General features: G+C 67.5%; 2 protein-coding genes and 1 long non-coding RNA gene across 3 annotated transcripts; all 3 read left to right on the top strand.

Annotated features, from left to right (window-relative positions):
• The first annotated feature begins 200 nt into the window (after positions 1-200).
• On the top strand, positions 201-10,704 carry KIF5A (kinesin family member 5A). Its single transcript, XM_072358180.1, has 27 exons — positions 201-906; positions 2,265-2,352; positions 2,776-2,849; positions 2,927-3,031; positions 3,123-3,171; positions 3,333-3,388; positions 3,465-3,552; positions 3,784-3,908; positions 3,993-4,097; positions 4,178-4,326; positions 4,948-5,096; positions 5,194-5,405; positions 5,497-5,565; positions 5,926-6,132; positions 6,529-6,675; positions 6,803-6,991; positions 7,064-7,181; positions 7,511-7,572; positions 7,709-7,818; positions 8,120-8,221; positions 8,336-8,396; positions 8,504-8,575; positions 8,925-9,029; positions 9,639-9,855; positions 10,019-10,121; positions 10,518-10,586; positions 10,676-10,704. Exons 1-26 carry the CDS (start codon positions 778-780, stop codon positions 10,582-10,584), a joined length of 2,958 nt encoding a protein of 985 aa, XP_072214281.1. The 5' UTR covers positions 201-777; the 3' UTR covers positions 10,585-10,586; positions 10,676-10,704.
• Positions 10,705-10,709: 5 nt separating this feature from the next.
• On the top strand, positions 10,710-11,735 carry LOC140263335 (uncharacterized). Its single transcript, XR_011905895.1, has 2 exons — positions 10,710-10,872; positions 11,324-11,735. It is a non-coding gene; the product is annotated as an uncharacterized lncRNA (long non-coding RNA).
• An 816-nt stretch (positions 11,736-12,551) lies between these two features.
• Positions 12,552-15,872, top strand: PIP4K2C (phosphatidylinositol-5-phosphate 4-kinase type 2 gamma). Its single transcript, XM_072358188.1, is given in 12 exon segments — positions 12,552-12,776; positions 12,930-12,953; positions 12,955-13,028; positions 13,279-13,375; positions 13,456-13,596; positions 13,670-13,816; positions 13,925-13,963; positions 14,176-14,289; positions 14,372-14,484; positions 14,486-14,616; positions 15,018-15,121; positions 15,535-15,872. Coding segments are annotated over 12 exon segments (1,425 nt in total). The 5' UTR covers positions 12,552-12,635; the 3' UTR covers positions 15,835-15,872.
• Positions 15,873-16,613: the final 741 nt, after the last annotated feature.

Consider the following 16,613-nt stretch of genomic DNA (forward strand, 5'->3'; position numbering starts at 1 on the left):
CCCCACCGCTCCAATGAGGGTTCAGACGTGCCCCCCCCTCCCATGAATCAGCATCGCGGGTCAATCAGCGCCGCTCCCGCACAGCTCCGTCCACCTTAAGGGCAGCTCCTCCTTAACGGGGTGGGAAGGGAGGGGGGCGCGTGACGCGGGGGGGGGGGGCGGCCTGCCTTTCCCCCCCCCCCCCCCCCCTTCCGCCTTTTCCCACCCCCCACCTCCGGTGCCGGCGCTGCAGTGGCGACAGCGACGCGGTGACAGAAGCGGCTGCAGCGCTGCGGAGCATCCCGGGCCGCGCCGCCGCCTCCAGCGTCCCGCATCCCCGGTCCGCAGCCCGGTACCGCCCCGCATTCCCGGCTGACATCCCGCAGCCTCCGGGTACCGCCGCATCCCGCAGCCCCGGCCGCCCGCTGTAGAATCCCGCATCCCTGGGCAGCGTCCCCGGGACCGCCCCGCATCCTCGGAGCTGCGCTCTTCACCCCTGCGCGCCATCCCGCATCCCGGGGCACCACCCGGCGCCCGGGCAGCTCCCGCATCCCTGAGGATCCCGCATCCTGAGGATCCCGCATCCCCGGGTGCCGCCCCGCAGCCCGGAGCAGAACCAGCAGGACCCCGCATCGTCGGGGATCGCTCCGCATCCCGCATCTCTGACCGGGATCCCTCGGGATCCCGCACCCTCAGGCGCCCCCCCTCTCCCCTCCCGGTCCCTCCGGGTACCGCCCGCACCCTCGTGGGGCCGCACGCACCTTTCGGTCGCTCCCGCACCCCCCGCACCCCCCCGTCATGGCGGAGCCCGGCGCCGAGTGCAGCATTAAGGTGCTGTGCCGCTTTCGGCCCCTGAACCAAGCGGAGATCCTGCGGGGCGATCGCTTCCTGCCCGTCTTCCAGGGCGATGACAGCGTGGTGGTTGGGGTGAGTGGGGGGGGTCGGCGATGGGGGTCGGGGGGGTCGGGGCCGGGATTGGGAACCCCCCCCTTCACCTTCGTCTTAAGATCCGGTGGTATTTTGGGGAGCGGGGGGCCCTGCGGCAGAGGGGGGAGCGATGGAGGAGGTGAGGGGGGAGAGCGGAGGGGGCTGTTGATGTGGGGGGGGTCATTCTGCGGGAAGGGGGGGGCAGGTAATGGCGGCGTGGGGGCTGGTCAGGGTGTGGCCGCTGGAGATGGTGCCCAAACATCCCCATCCCCCCGCCCGCATCTCCCTCCCTTCCCCCCCCCCAATTGCTTTGCTCCCAGTTCTCCCAGTCTGTCCCAGTGACTGGGGGGGGGCGTTGTTTACAATGAGCCCTCAGCTCCAATGGGGGGCTGCCTCCCTCCACCCCACACTCCCCCGCTCCGTCAGCCCCAGAGGGGTGTCCCGGGGGGAGGGGCGTTTGCCGCAGATCTGCCCCCCAACCCCCAACCCCCCGCCCTCCCCTCCCCACCAGCTGCGGCCCTTTGTTAGTGCCGGGCCCCCCCCCGGGGTATTCCGGGCCGGGGGGATCAGGGGTGGAGAGCAACCACACGCCCACCCCCCACATAACAGCCACCCCGGTATGGGGAGCTCAAAGCGTGGAGAGGGTTCTCTGACTGAGGGGGTGTCCTCCGAAAGGGGGGTCAGTGAACGGGTTTGTTCCCCTGACTTGGGAGCGTCTTCTGAATTGGGGGGGGGGGGGGGTGTCTCCTGTGTGGGATTCTCCTGAATGGGGGGGGGGGCTCAGTGGTCCCATCCGTCCCCTCTGGGTGTTTGTAAAGCGGGGATCCCGCGGGGGAGGTGGGAGCCGTGGAGTGCCGCTGTGCGGTGCCGCCGTGCCGGCGCATTGCGTGGTGCTGCGGAGCCGGGCGTGCTCGGGGACTGCGGGGGGGCTGCGGCCGGGACCCCCCCTCTCCCCCACTGTTGTACCCCGGTGTACGGGGGGATTCCGCCGGACACGGGGAGGAAGCGGACATTCAGCACCGCGGAGATGGACAGCTCCCGGCGGGCGGGGAATGGAGGGGAGTGGGGGGGGCAGATGTGGGAGATATGGGGATGGGGGACGGGGGGGGATGGGGGCATGGCTGAGTGTGTGCGACCCTACGGGGTCTGTGGGGGGCGGTGGTTGGGATGTCTGGCGTGTGAGGAGGGGCTGTGTGGGCTGTGGGGTTGTGGGAACCGTGGGGTAAATGAGGGGTAAAGGGGGGGTGGCGAATTGCACTCACTGGGATCAACTGGAATGTACCGGTATCCCCCGGTGGGGGATTGCAGCCCCTTCTGGGGGTCTCCACTGAACACAGCCCCCCCGTGTCCCCCCCCAGGGCAAACCCTACGTCTTTGACCGCGTCTTCCCCCCCAACACCACGCAGGAGCAGGTGTACCGTGCCTGCGCCATGCAGATCGTCAAGGGTGAGGGGGGGCGGGGGGGTCTGGAGGAGCTCGGGGGTCCGCAGGGCTGGGTGGGGGGGTCTACATGATGTGGGGGGGGGCTGTAGGGCGTGGGGTGTCTGTAGCATGTGCGGGGACTGCAGGTTTGGGGGTTTGTAGGTTTGGGGGTCTTCAGAGCTCGGGGGGGTCTGCAAAGCTGGTCAGGGGTCTGTAGGATGTGGGGGGGTCTGTAGGTTTTGGGGGTCTCTGTAGGATTTGGCACGGGGGGCATAGGAAGTGGGGGGGACCTGCAGGGTGTGGTATGGGGGGGTTCTGAATGCCTGGGGGCCTCTGCAGGGCATGGGGGAGGTCGGTAGGATGCGGGGCTCCCTCGGGGTCTGAGGCTCTGCGAGATCCCTTGGGGGTCCCGGGGGCTCCGTTCACTGCCACCCCCCTCCCCCCAAGATGTGCTGGCGGGGTACAACGGCACCATCTTCGCCTACGGGCAGACATCGTCGGGGAAAACCCACACGATGGAGGTGAGGGTCGGGGTGGGGGGGGAGCGGGGGGGGTCCTCAAATCCCCCCGGGTGACTCCCCCCCTCACCCCCCCCCAGGGGAAGCTGCACGACCCCCAGCAGATGGGCATCATCCCCCGCATCGCTCAGGACATCTTCAACCACATCTACGCCATGGACGAGAACCTCGAGTTCCACATCAAGGTGGGGGAAGGCGGGGGGGGGGCACTGGGGGCACTGGGAGGTTGGGTCCTGCCCCCCCCCGCCCCGGTGACACCAGAATCCCTCCTGCCAGGTTTCCTACTTCGAAATTTATCTGGATAAGATCCGGGATCTGCTGGACAGTGAGTGGGGGAACGGGGGGGTTACAGGGGGGGGACGGGTGGTGACCGAAAGAGCACTGGGAGGGCACTGGGAGGGCACTGGGGGGCACTGGGAGGGCACTGGGGGGCACGTGGAGCTCCCAGGATGCGTTCTGGGGGTATCACCACCATCCATCTTGCAGTGACCAAGACCAACCTGTCGGTGCATGAGGACAAGAACCGCGTCCCCTACGTCAAGGTGGGGGTCCCGGGGCGGGGGGGTCCACGGGGCAGCCCCACAGAGGGGTGCGGTTCTGACCCTCCCAACCCCCCAGGGCTGCACGGAGCGCTTCGTCTCCAGCCCCGAAGAGATCCTGGATGTCATCGATGAGGGGAAGTCCAACCGGCACGTGGCCGTCACCAGTGAGTGCAGTGGGTCTGGGGAGCAGTGGGGTCCTTGGGGCACTATAGGATCTGATCCCGGGGGGGTCCCTGAGGCACTATGTGGGGTTCCTATGTGTCATTGGGGTACATGGAGTCCCTGCGGCGCTGTGGGGTCCCACGCTGCTGCCAGGCCCCTGAAGTGCTGGGGGGGCTCTGGGGGTCTGTGGGGTCTTCAGAGCGGTGCAGCCCCCCTCCACCGTGTCCCCGCAGACATGAACGAGCACAGCTCCCGCAGCCACAGCATCTTCCTCATCAACATCAAGCAGGAGAACGTGGAGACGGAGCAGAAGCTCAGCGGGAAGCTCTACCTGGTCGACCTCGCCGGGAGCGAGAAGGTGGGGGGGGCTGGGTTGGGAGATCTGCTGGTCGGGGGTCTTTGTGTTGGGGGCTGTGTCGGGGTCTGAGCCGCGGCCCCACAGGTCAGCAAGACGGGCGCGGAGGGCGCAGTGCTGGACGAGGCCAAGAACATTAACAAGTCGCTGTCGGCGCTGGGCAACGTCATCTCGGCGCTAGCGGAGGGCACGGTGAGACCCCCAGCCCCGGCCGCACCCACAGCCCCCCCCGCAGCCCCCCGCCCCCCCTGAGCTCCGCCGTGCCCCCGCAGAAGGCCTACGTGCCGTACCGGGACAGCAAGATGACGCGCATCCTGCAGGACTCGCTGGGGGGGAACTGCCGCACCACCATGTTCATCTGCTGCTCCCCCTCCAGCTACAACGACGCCGAGACCAAATCCACGCTCATGTTCGGGCAGCGGTACGGGGGGGGGGGGGGGGGGGTCACCCCACGGCTCAGCCCCACACCGACGGCACCCCCACCCCACAGCCCCCCACGTTTGTGCCCCAGCAGCACCCAGTGCAGCTCATCGGCACCCTATAATCCACTGCCCCCTATAGCACCCCCTAACCTGCTGCACCCCATAACACCCCACAGACCATTACACCCATATAGCACCCCATAACCTGCTGCACCCCATAACACCCCACAGACCATTACACCCCCTAACCTGCTGCACCCCAATGCCATTCCATACATTCATTGCACCCCAATGGTGCTCCACGAGCCATTATAACCCAGTGACACCCCATGACCCGCTGCACCCCAACAGCACCTCCTGCACTGATTTTACCCCAATTGCTCCCCATTGCCCCACTGCCCCCTTATAGGGCACCCTCCCCCCGCTGCCCCCCTCCCCCCACAACCCCAAACCCCACAGGTGGAGCCTCCTCCCCCATGGGGTCCCCCCCTGCAGGTCCCCTTGGGGTGGGGGCACCGGGCTGAGCGGGCCCTGAACTGGAACCAGGGGTGGGGGGGGAGCTGGAAATGGGGGACGGGGGGGGAGGGGGGGTGGTGACAGCCGAGGACCCCCCCGCGAAGGGCAAAGACCATCAAGAACAGCGCGTCCGTCAACCTGGAGCTGACGGCGGAGCAGTGGAAGAAGAAATACGAGAAGGAGAAGGAGAAGAACAAAGCGCTGAAGGAAACCATCGCCCGCCTGGAAGCGGAGCTCAGCCGATGGCGCAGCGGTGAGGAGGGGGCGGGCCCGGGGAGGAGGAGCTGGGGGCTCCGGGACCCCCACGAGCCTTCCCCGGCAACGGAGGTCGGACGGCGCCGTGCCCGCAGGAGAAGCTGTGCCTGAAACGGAGCAGCTGAGCGGGACGGAGACGGAGACGGAGAGCGGAGGGGGGGACGGGCCGCGCCGGGGGGGGCAGGGCGGTGACCCCCCCCGCACCGACAACGCCAACAGCTCCTCCATCGTCATCCACATCTCCGAGGAGGAGCGGCACAAATACGAGGAGGAGATCCGCAAGCTGTACAAGCAGCTGGACGACAAGGTGGGGGAACCCCCGGACCTGCCCCCACCCCCCCGGTTCGGTCCCGGGGATGCGGGACCCCCCCACCCAACCCCGCCCTGTGCCCCTGCAGGACGATGAGATCAACCAGCAGAGCCAGCTGATGGAGAAGCTCAAGCAACAGATGCTGGACCAGGAGGAGGTGGGACCCCCCCCCCGCCCCCCATCGCCATCCGGTGGATCCCAAACCCACCGGGACGCCCCCAGCCCTGCTGGAATCTGCCTGACCCCCCACCCCGAGCCCTGTGCCCTCCCTCCCCAGCCCCTTTGTACCCCCTCAACCCCGCTGCCCCCCGTGTCCCCCCCTGAGACCCCACCCTGACCCCCATGGGACTCCCACCGTGGCCGCTGGGTCCTTCCTCCTCCTGGAAACCCTTTGGGACACCTGAGATCCCTCCTGGGACCCTCCCTTGTGCCCGCACCGCGACCCCTCAGACCCCCTTGGCACCTCCCCCCACCCGGGGACCCCTCTGACCCCGGGACCCCCTGGACCCACCCCCAGGTGCTGGCGGCGGCGCGGGGGGGCGGCGATGCGGCGCGGCGGGAGCTGGCGGCTCTGCGGGCTGAGCACGGAGCCGCGCGGGCAGAGGTGGCCGAGGTGCTGGCGGCGCTGGAGGAGCTGGCGCGGAGCTACGACCGGAAGGCGCAGGAGGCCGAGGACACCGGGAGACACAACCGGCACCTGGCCGACGAGCTGGCCAGAACCGAGGTGAGCCCGGAACCGGGAGCCCCAAAGGGAACCTCAAAGGGAACCCCAGATGGAACCCCAAAGGGAACCCCACTGGGAAACCAAACTGGGACCCCGGTGGGATCCCAAATTGGAAACACAAGGGGAACCCCAAATGGGAAGCCATGGAATGCCAATGGGATCCCAGTCTGGAACTTCCATGGGATCCCAAATAGAACCCCGCTGGGCACCCCTGGGAACACCGTTGGGCACCCAAACGGAACCCAACCGGGGCCTTACTGGGGGCTCAGCCGTCACCCTTCCAGGACCCCAAACCGCCACCCCACTGCGTTCCCTGCGGCCCCGCAGACCCAAAGCAGCCCCATAGTGGGATGGGGGGGGCGGGATGCAAAAGGTGGGTCCGGTTTGGGGCCGCAGGCGACCACGCTGTCACTGGAGACCGAGCTGCAGCGCGTGCGGGACCTGGGCGGGCAGCAGCGCAAGAGGGCGGCCGAGGTCCTGAATGGGCTGATGAGGGAACTGAGCGAGTTCAGCGTCATCGTGGGCAACGGGGAGATCAAACTGGTGAGCGGGGGGAGCGGGGTGTGAGGGTGTGAGTGTGAGTGTGTGTGTCATTCTGAGTGCCGTGCCATATCCCCTTCTGCCCATGCTGTGCTGCCCGTGCCGTGCTGCCCACGCTGTGCCCTGGCAGCCGGTGGAGGTGAGCGGTGCCATCGAGGAGGAGTTTGCGGTGGCGCGTCTGTACATCAGCAAGATCAAGTCGGAGGTGAAGTCGGTGGTGAAGCGCTGCCGGCAGCTGGAGGGGCTGCAGGTCGAGTGTCACCGCAAGCTGGAGGTGACGGGGCGCGAGCTGTCCTCCTGCCAGCTGCTCATCTCCCAGGTGGGGTCGGTGGGGGGTGGGGGGACCCCCGGGGTCGGCGCCCCCCCGGCTGATCTCGGCCCCCCCCCGCAGCACGAGGCCAAGATCCGCTCGCTGACCGAATACATGCAGAGCGTGGAGAGCAAAAAGCGACACCTGGAGGAGAGCTACGATGCGCTGAGCGAGGAGCTGGCGCGGCTGCGGGCGCAGGGTGGGCGCTGGGGGGCACAGCTGGGAGGTGGGGCTTCGGGGGGGCACAATAGGGTGGGGAATGGGGGAGCGCGGCAGAGACGTGGGGCCGGGGTGGCACGGTGGGAGCTGGGGATTGCAAAGCCGGGACCTGGGACAGGGGGGCACAGTGGGGACTTGGGGCTGGGGGGGTCACAACAGGGACTGGGGGGGGGGGCGGACAACAGGACTGCGGGGTCAGGGCGGTGGGTTTGGGTGGGGACGCCACGTCCTGGGAGGTCGGTGAGGGCACATGGGGGGGGGGGCGGAGGTCGCGGGGATCCCGGTGCAAACTCCAAACTCCGCCCCCAGAGACGGCGCACGAGGCGGCACGGAAGGAGCACGACGAGGCCCCGGAAAACGACGAGGTCAAGGTGAGGGGAGGGCGGGGGGGGGGGGGGGGGGCTCCAAAGGCTCCGTGGGGGCTGAGGAGGGGCTGAGGTCTCCAAAGGGCGCTGGGATACGGGGGGGGGCACCGGGGGGTTCCTGGCGCTGACCCCCTTCCCGCAGAAAGCGCTGGAGCTGCAGCTGGAGAGTCACCGCGAGGCGCAGCACAAACAGCTGGCGCGGCTCCGAGACGACATCAACGAGAAGCAGCGAACCATCGACGAGCTGCAAGAGTGAGTGCCGGCACAACACAACACAATGCAACACAACACAACACAGCAGGCACCGGGACAGCCCGGACTGAGCCAACACAGCACAACCCCAATGCAACACAATACAACACAACACAACACAACACAACCCCAACACAGCACAACACAGCACAACACAATACAACACAACACAACACAACCCCAACACAGCACAACGCAACCCATCCCAACCCCAACCCAACCCCTCTCCTTTCCACCACCTCCCCATCCTGCCCCCCCTCCCCCCCCCAACCCGGGGGTCTCCCACTGACGCCCCCCCCAGCCTGACGCAGAAGCTGCAGCTGGAGCTGGAGAAGCTTCGCGCGGAGCACGAGGTGCTGCGGGGCGAGGAGCGCGCCAAGGCTGCGCGGCTGCAGGAGCTGACGTGAGCCCCCCCCCAATGCCAAGAGCACTGAGGACCCTCCTGAGGCCTCAGAATCCCCCCCAACATCCTCGTAGCTCCCAACATCCTCATGTGCCCCCCCCCGTGCACCCCCAGATTTCTCTATGAGCGCCACGAGCAATCCAAGCAGGACCTCAAGGGGCTGGAGGAGACCGTGGTAAGTTGGGGGGGAGCAAGGGGGGCCGGGGGGGTGTCCAGGGTCACTGTGCATGGTGTGGGGGAGGTCCAGGGCTCCCTCACCTGTGCCCCCCCGCCTCCCCCCAGGCCCGTGAACTCCAGACCCTCCACAACCTGCGCAAGCTGTTTGTTCAAGACGTCACGACTCGAGTCAAAAAAGTGAGGGGGGGGGGGGCAAAAAACAGGGGGGCTGGGAGTGGGGTTGGGGGTGAGAATTGAGAGGGAATAGAGGAGTGGATGGGGTGCTCGGGGGGAGGGGGGGCTGGGAGGACATTGGGGAGGGTTTGGTATGGGGGGGTCATGGCATGGAAGGGGAGGGTCATAGTATAGGGGGGTCATAGCTATGAAGGAAGGGGTCATGGTACAGAAGGGCTGTAGCCATGGGGAGAGTCATAGCTTTGGGTGGGTTATGGCCATGGGGGGTTATGGCCATGGGGGGGGTTATGGCCACAGGGGGCGGAGACTGGCTGGGGCTCATGGCCGTGCCCCCCCCCTGCTGTTCCCGCAGAGCGCAGAGCTGGAGCCCGAGGACAGTGGGGGGCTGCACTCCCAGAAACAGAAGATTTCCTTTCTTGAGAACAACCTGGAGCAGCTTACAAAGGTTCACAAACAGGTGGGCGGGGGGGGGCTCGGGGGGGGGAAACACAGCCCAGCCCCCCCCTCCTTTCATCGCTGCTCACCCCCGTCCACTTCCCCAGTGCCCCCGTTGGTCTCCCCCCACCCATTGCCCTGCTCCATACCTTTGTTGGGGGGTGTCCCCATAGGGCAGCCCACAGCCCCCCGTTGCCCACCGGGGCTGCCATGTGTTGATGCCCGCTCTGTTGCCCCCCTCGCTGCTTCCCCCCAGCTGGATCTCTGGGTGTCCAAGGTACCACAGCCCCCCCGCCCACCCGCACCTCCCCAGTTTGACAGCGGGGGGGGGGGACACCGCCCGGCCTCCATCACATCCGCACCCTCCTCCCACTCCGCCCCGCACCGCAACCCCCGGCTGCGCCCCTCAGCGCCCCCTCCCCGTCCCACCCCCACTCGGCTCCACCCCGAGCACGGATCAGCTTCACAGCCGCATCTCACCCCAAACACCGCGTGCGGCCGCGGGCGCTGCCGGTGCGTGAGACCCCCCCGCCGGGTCCCATCCCTCGGGGGATCCCGCTCCTTCGCGCCCCCCGCTCCTCGGGCCGCCCCATCCCCGCACTCCCCCACTTGACCGCGTCCCCCCGCGCAGCTGGTTCGTGACAATGCAGATCTGCGCTGCGAGCTTCCGAAGCTGGAGAAGCGCCTTCGGGCTACGGCTGCGCGAGTGCAGTCCCTGGAGGGGGCGCTGAGGGAGGCGAAGGAGGGCGCCCTGCAGGACAAGCGGCGCTACCAGCGCGAGGTGGAGCGCATCAAGGAGGCCGTGCGGGCCAAGGGCGGAGCGCGCCGCGGGCACAGCGCGCACATCGGTGCGGGAGCGGCGGGGTCGGGGAGGGGGGTGGGGGGGCGTGAGGACGGAGGGATGCGGGGTCGCGGGGTGACGGAGACGCGGGATGCGGGACCGCTGGGCTGCGTTGCGGCGGGAGGCGGGGTCACCCACGGACACCTTTTGTCTCCCCCCCCCCCCCGCAGCCAAACCGGTGCGCGCGGGGCAGCAGCCCGCAACGTCCCCCAACGGCCCCGAAGGGCTCAGCTACAGCAACGGCCTGTTCAGGGGGTACCCCTCTGCTCCAGGGTGGGTGGGGGGCACGAGGGGCTGGGGGGGGGGGGAATGGGGGATAAGGGGGGTGCAGGGGCAGGGCTGGGGGGATCGTGGGGGGCTGGGGGGGCTTGGAGATGGGGGGGAGGGAAAGGATATGGGGGGTCATGGGGAGAGGGTGGGGGGCACGTGGGACACGGTGTATGGGGGGGAAGGGACATGAGGTATGGGGCTTGGAAACAGGGCATGGGGGGGCCACGGTGGGGGTGGGAGGCACTGGGGGACAAGTGGGCTCAGGGGAGGACGTGGGGGGGTTGTGATGGGGGTGGGGGGGCTTGTGGGGACATGGAATGGGGGGGAAGGGAGTTGGGGAGCCATGGGGGACAGGGTGGGGTTGCAGGAATGGGGGTAATCTCAAAGCCCCCCCCCCAGCTTTGCCATCAGCTCCAGCGTGATCCCCAGCAGCCCCCCCCGCCGCGTATCAGCTGAACGTGGATAATGGTGAGGAGGGGGCACTGGGAGGAGGCTTGTTTTTTTTGGGGGAGGTGTTCCTCGTGCCCCCCCTCTAGAGCCGATGCTCTTCCCCACAGGGAATGTGACAGACATCAACGACAACAGGTAGGGAGCGGGGGGGCAGGTTGGGGGGCTGGGGGTGTCTGTGCAGGGGCACTGAGTGCTGACCCCCCCCAGGAGTGACCTCTCCCTTTTGCGCCTGTGAGGCCGAGGAGCCCTCCCCACTGCTCCCCCTGCGCCAGGAGACAGCAGCCAGCTAATGCCCCCCCCGCAGGTACCCAGACCCCCCAGGACCCCCCCGGACACCCCTCACCCTGCTGTCTCTGGGGGTCCCCCTCCAGCCCCCCCCGCACCCTCTTCATCCCTTTCGACTCCAAAATCCCTGTGCCCCCCATTCTACTGAGGTTCCCACACCCCCAGGGACCTCCCCAGCCCCCCCCCTTCCCACAACCCCTGTGGGGTCTGCAGCCATTCCCTTGAAGACCCCCCCCCACCTCCACTCCCCATACTCCGTATCTCCGGGAACCCCCCAGCCTTCAGGGCCCCCCCATCTCTCCCAGACCTCTCAATATCCCTTAACCCCCCCCATCTCTGGGGACCCCCTCATATCTTTTGAGCCCCCCCCATATCCTTTGACCCCCCCATGTGTCCAGGGCCCCCCAGACCCCCTCATATCTCCTTACCCACCCCGTGCCCTGACCCCCACCCCTGTCCCCCCCCCACAGGTCCCACTGGACCCATCACTGCTCCGCATGTCCTGGTGCCACGTCTGTGTCTGTGTGCTCGCCCCTTCCCCGGAGCCCCCCCCACTTCAAGATCCCCTCCCCAGGACCCCTTCGGGGGGGGTGGGTGGGTGGGGGCATCACCAGGGCCGGGGTGGGGGAAGGGGGCGGGATGGGGGTGCAGCCCGGGGGCCGCTTTGAGATGCCTTAAACCGATACCTGGAGGAATGTCCGGCCCCCCCCAGCCCCACCCAATAGGGGGCAGTGAGGCTGTGACCCCCCTGGCCCTGCTGCGCCCCCCCCCCCACCCCAAGCCTTCCCCAAACACTCCCGGCCCCACAACGCGCTGCATGTCCCCGCTGCAGGGGGGGGCCACGCTGGAGCCACTCAATAAAGGCTGAGATGCTGAGAGATGCCTGGGGGGTCCTTTGGGGTGAGGTCTATAGGGGGCACACGGGGCCCATAGGGGGCACAAAGGACCCCATGGGGAGCACACAGAGCCTGTAGGGGGCGTGCTGGGTCCCATGGGGAGCACACAGGGTCTATAGGGAACACATAGAACTTATAGGGGGCACAGCAACCATAGGGTGCACACAGACCTCATGGGACTCCTATAGGGAACCCACAGGACCCTGTAGAGAGCACACATTCCCTATAGGAAGCCTATGGATCCATATGGGGAGCGGCCCCTATAGGGACTGCATGAAGCCCTGTAGGGAGAGAGCCCAGAGCCCATATGGAGCACAAGGGCCCCTATGGAGATCGCAATACAGACCCCTATAGAAACACACAGAACCCTATAGGAGCATGCAGAACTCTATGGGAGAACGCAGATCCATATGGGAGTGCCTGGGCCCCTATAGAAAGTACTTGGGAGCCCATAGGAGTCCACCAACACCTGCAGGAGCACAAAACCCTACAGGGGAACGGGGACCCCTACAGAAAGCACACAACGCTCTATAGGAGGGCACGGAGCCCTATAGAATAAAACAAAGCCCTACTGAGAGCACAGCAAACTCTACCGCAGACACAACCCCATAGGAGCGCACCGACCCTATAGGAACAGGCCGGTCCCTACAGAAAGCACACGAAAGCCTGGAACAGAAGGCAGAGCGCGCAGGAAGTACCCGGACCCCTTTAGGGTGAGCACCGCCGGGCACCACGTGATGCACCACGTGACTCAGCTCGGGCCCGCTCCGCGCATGGCTATTGAGGCTGCGGGGGGGCGCGAAGGCGGAGACTTCCGGTCCCGGACCTCCCGCTTCCGTCGCCGCGGCGGGACGGGCGGAAGCGGGGCGGGCGGAAGCGGGCGGCCATGGCGGCGACGGCGGCGGGAGCGGCAGCACCGCGCACCAAGACCAAGAAGAAGCAGAAGCGCTTCGTGCCGCAGCGCGTGAAGATGCCGCGGGCGGCCGATCCGCTGCTGGCCGTGCTGGTCTGGGGCGTCAACCACCAGGTGCGGCCCGGCGGGAACGGCGCGGCTGAACGAACCGGGACGAACCGGGCGCCCCCGGGATCCCCGCGCCCCCTTTTCCGTCGCCGTGGGCCGGGGATGGTGAGGCCCTTCGGGGCTCCCGGGGTCCCACCTGACGCCCCCCCCCCCCCGCAGATCAACGAGCTGAGCCAGCTGCCGCCCCCCCGTCATGCTGCTGCCCGACGACTTCAAGGCCAGCTCCAAAATCAAAGTGAACAACCACCTCTTCAACCGGTCAGCGGGGGGGAACGAGGGGGGGGCACGAGGGATATGGGGCCTTTAAGGGTGGAGTCCCCGGGGAGCAGAGGGGTTGGGGTTGGGTTGGGGTTGGGTTGGGTTGGGTTGGGGTTGGGTTGGGATTGGGTTGGGTTGGGTTGGGGTTGGGTTGGGTTGGGGTTGGGTTGCCCTGTGCTGCTGAGGGGCTGTGAGCACTGGGGTGGCTGCGGGGGGTCCCCGCGGGCTGACTGCCCCCCCCCGCCCCCAGGGAGCTCCTCCCCGCCCACTTCAAGTTCAAGGAGTATTGCCCCCAGGTTTTCCGTAACCTCCGCGAGCGCTTCGGCATCGACGACCAGGACTATCAGGTGGGCTCCACCCCCCCCTCTCCCCACCTGCCGCTCTGCCGCCATTCCCAGCCGTGACGCCCCCCCCGCCCCCCCCCCAGGTGTCGCTGACGCGCAGCCCCCCCCACGCCGAGGACGGCGACCGCCGGCTGCTGCTGTCCTACGACCGCACGCTGGTGGTGAAGGAGCTGTCGAGTGAGGACGTGGCCGACGTGCACGGCCTGCTGTCCCACTACCACCAGGTACGGCAGGCTGCGGGGGGGCACGGTACCAAAGGAGGGGGGGGGTCTTAACGCCGTGCCCCCCCCCCCGCAGTACGTGGTGCAGTGCCACGGCAGCACCCTGCTGCCTCAGTTCCTGGGCATGTACCGCGCCAGCGTGGAGAGCGAGGAGAGCTACCTGCTGGCCATGCGCAACACCTTCAGCCACCGGCTGCCCGTGCACAGGAAGTACGACCTGAAGGTAACGGGGGGTCCGACGCCCCCCCCCGCATCCCCTCCGCCCCCAGCCCGCCCCACACCCCCTCACTTTATCTCTTTCTCCCCCCCCCCCCCCCCCATGCGCACACAGGGCTCGCTGGTGTCGCGGGAAGCCAGCGATAAGGAGAAGGTAAATGGGGGGCACAGCAGGAATGGGGGAGGAGCATGAATGGGTGGGGGGGGTCGAGGGGAGCCCCGAAATGGATGGGGCTGGGGGTGGGATCCAGAAATGAATGGGGTGTGGAGGATGGAGGAGCCGGGGGCTCCCTCCCCCCACAGACGGGCTGTGGGATGGGGCTCTGGGGGGGCTGCCCCACGTGTGCCCCCTCCCCTCACCCCCAGGGCAAGGAGCTGCCCACGCTGAAGGACGTGGACTTCCTGAATAAGAGCGAGAAGGTTTTCGTGGGCGAGGAGGACAAGCGGGACTTCATGGAGAAGCTCAAGAGGGACGTGGAGGTGGGTGGGGGGGAGGGGGCAGAGGGGGTTGTGGGGAGCTGCGCTCACTGCCCTGCCCCGCTTTGCCCCCCTCCCTCCCCAGTTTTTGGTGCAGCTGAAGATCATGGATTACAGCCTGCTGCTGGGCATCCACGAGGCGGGACGGCCAGCGCCTGAGGAGGAGGAAGATGGGGAGGAAGAGGAGGGGGGCGATGAGGGGGGGGGGCACGGCTGGTTCCTATGGCACTTCTCCAGAGGGCATCGGGGCCTATTTCAACTGCCATCGCCCCCCCGGGCCCGGAGAGTTTGATCCCACCATCGATGTCTATGCCATCCGCAGTGCTGAGGGTGAGCAGGGGGGGGCAGTTGGGAGGGGGTTGGATCCACCATTGGGGCTGGGTGGGGAATTTGGAACTGGGGGATCGCCATAGGGGGCTTCTTGCCCAAGGGTTTGGGGTGGGGGGGCTCGGGGTAGGTCACCATAAGGGACTCACTGGGCAATTTGGGGTGGAGGTTTGGGGGTGGAGAAGGAGCTGTGGGGGGATTTGGGGTGAGGGTTGTCATGGGAGTTTGGGGGTGGGGGGTCTCAGTATAGAAGGCTGAGGTGGGGGGGGGGGGGGGGGTTACCATACAGACCTGGGGGGGCAGGGAGGGATTTGATGGAGTGTCACTGTAGGGTGTTGGGTGGGAATGTAGGATGGGGGGGGTCACCATAGGGGCTGGACCCCCACCCTGCGCCCACCCCAAAGGAGCCCCCCGGAAGGAGGTGTACTTCATGGGGCTGATCGATGTGCTGACGCAGTACGACGCCCGCAAGAAGGCAGCGCACGCAGCCAAGACCGTAAAGCACGGGGTGAGCCCCCCCCCAAAAACACCTTGCCAACATCCCCCCCTCCCATTAAAAGAATGGGGGCTGGGGGTTGGGGGATATTTCCTCGCCGTTGGGGTGAGAAGCAGAGGGAGGCGGGCTGGGGTGAATGGGGGGGGTTGGGGTTTACTTTGTGTGGGGGGGTATTTTAAAGGGGGGGGGCTGCTGTTGGGGCTGCTGGAGGTGAAGTGGGGGCGTTGGTGAATGGGATTTGTGGGCGCTGTGGTGGATTTTGTTGTGGGGAGCAAAATGGGTGTCAATGGGGGGGAGAGCAGAGGGGGGGGCGTTTGAATTGAAGGAGGTTTGTGGGAGCTGTGGGAGCTGTGGGGGGTCCTGGGGGCTCTGGAGGGGACGTGGTGCCCCTTTGGGGTCCCTCACAGCCGCCCCCCCCCCCTTAGGCCGGGGCTGAGATCTCCACGGTGCACCCCGAGCAATACGCCAAGCGCTTCCTCGACTTCATCACCAACACTCTTTGCTTAGCGGCCCCCCCCACCGGCACCGGGACCAGAGACACCCCCCCCCCCCCCCCCCAGCCTCCATCCTCGGGCTGCGCCCCGCCCCCAACCCGGGTCAGCCCCTCCCCCCCCCCGATCTCCGTTTTGTTTCTCAAGTGCCTTAACTCATGGAGGTGGGGCGGCCATGCAATAACAGTGGGGCGCCCCCCACCTCCCCCCCCCATTGGACCAGAGGATCATTGAACACTAATTGCTGCTGGGGGGCTACGATGGGGGGGGGGGGGGGGGGCAGGCCCCTTATGGTGAGTTTCCCCTCCCAGCACCAATGGGACCCGGGGGGGCAGCCACCACAACCCCCCCATCCCCCCCAGTCCCCCATTACCAGCAGGCGCCCCCCGGTTCCCCCCGCCGTTCCCTGAAATAAATTATTGAACCGTCCCGACTCGGTGTCGCGGCCAACCCGGGAGCTCCCGAACCGCCCCCGATACCGAACCGCCCCCGATACCGAACCGCCCCCCGATACCGAACCGCCCCCGACCCGTCGCTTCCTCCCCTCCATCACTCGCCGTTGCCATGACACTCGCCCCCCCCCCCCCCCTTTCGGGATCTCGCGATGATTCGCGCCGTTCCCGTAGTCCTTCCATTCCATCTTCTCGCGAGAGTTCGAGAGGTTGCCGTGGTCGGTTTCCCTGCATCTCGCGATTGTTCTCAGCGTTTGCCATGGTTACCCGCTCTCCCCCCCCCCCCCCCATCCTCTCGCGATGTTTCGCGCCGTTGCCATGGTATTCTCCCTCCCCTTCATCCTCTCGCGATGTTTCGCGCCGTTGCCATGGTACTCGCCCCCCCCCTTCATCCTCTCGCGATAGTTCGCGCCGTTGCCATGGTCCCCGCCCCGTTGCCATGGCGGCCCGCCCCGCTCGGTCACGTGACGCTGCGCGGCGCCGCTCCGCTCCGGGCTGGGCCGCCCCCGCCATGCAGCTGCCGTGGGGTGAGGGCGGGTCGGGGGGATCCCGTGGGGGGGA

This window comes from Excalfactoria chinensis, chromosome 28 (genome assembly GCF_039878825.1).
Source record: "Excalfactoria chinensis isolate bCotChi1 chromosome 28, bCotChi1.hap2, whole genome shotgun sequence".
Taxonomy (NCBI): domain Eukaryota; kingdom Metazoa; phylum Chordata; class Aves; order Galliformes; family Phasianidae; genus Excalfactoria; species Excalfactoria chinensis.

Coding starts and splice junctions, on each gene's coding strand:
- KIF5A (XM_072358180.1), top strand. CDS start 778: ATGGCGGAGCCCGGCGCCGAGTGCAGCATTAAGGTGCTGTGCCGCTTT. Junction 5,566..5,925: donor AGATGCTGGACCAGGAGGAG/GTGGGACCCCCC, acceptor ACCCACCCCCAG/GTGCTGGCGGCGGCGCGGGG. Junction 9,856..10,018: donor CGGGCACAGCGCGCACATCG/GTGCGGGAGCGG, acceptor CCCCCCCCGCAG/CCAAACCGGTGCGCGCGGGG.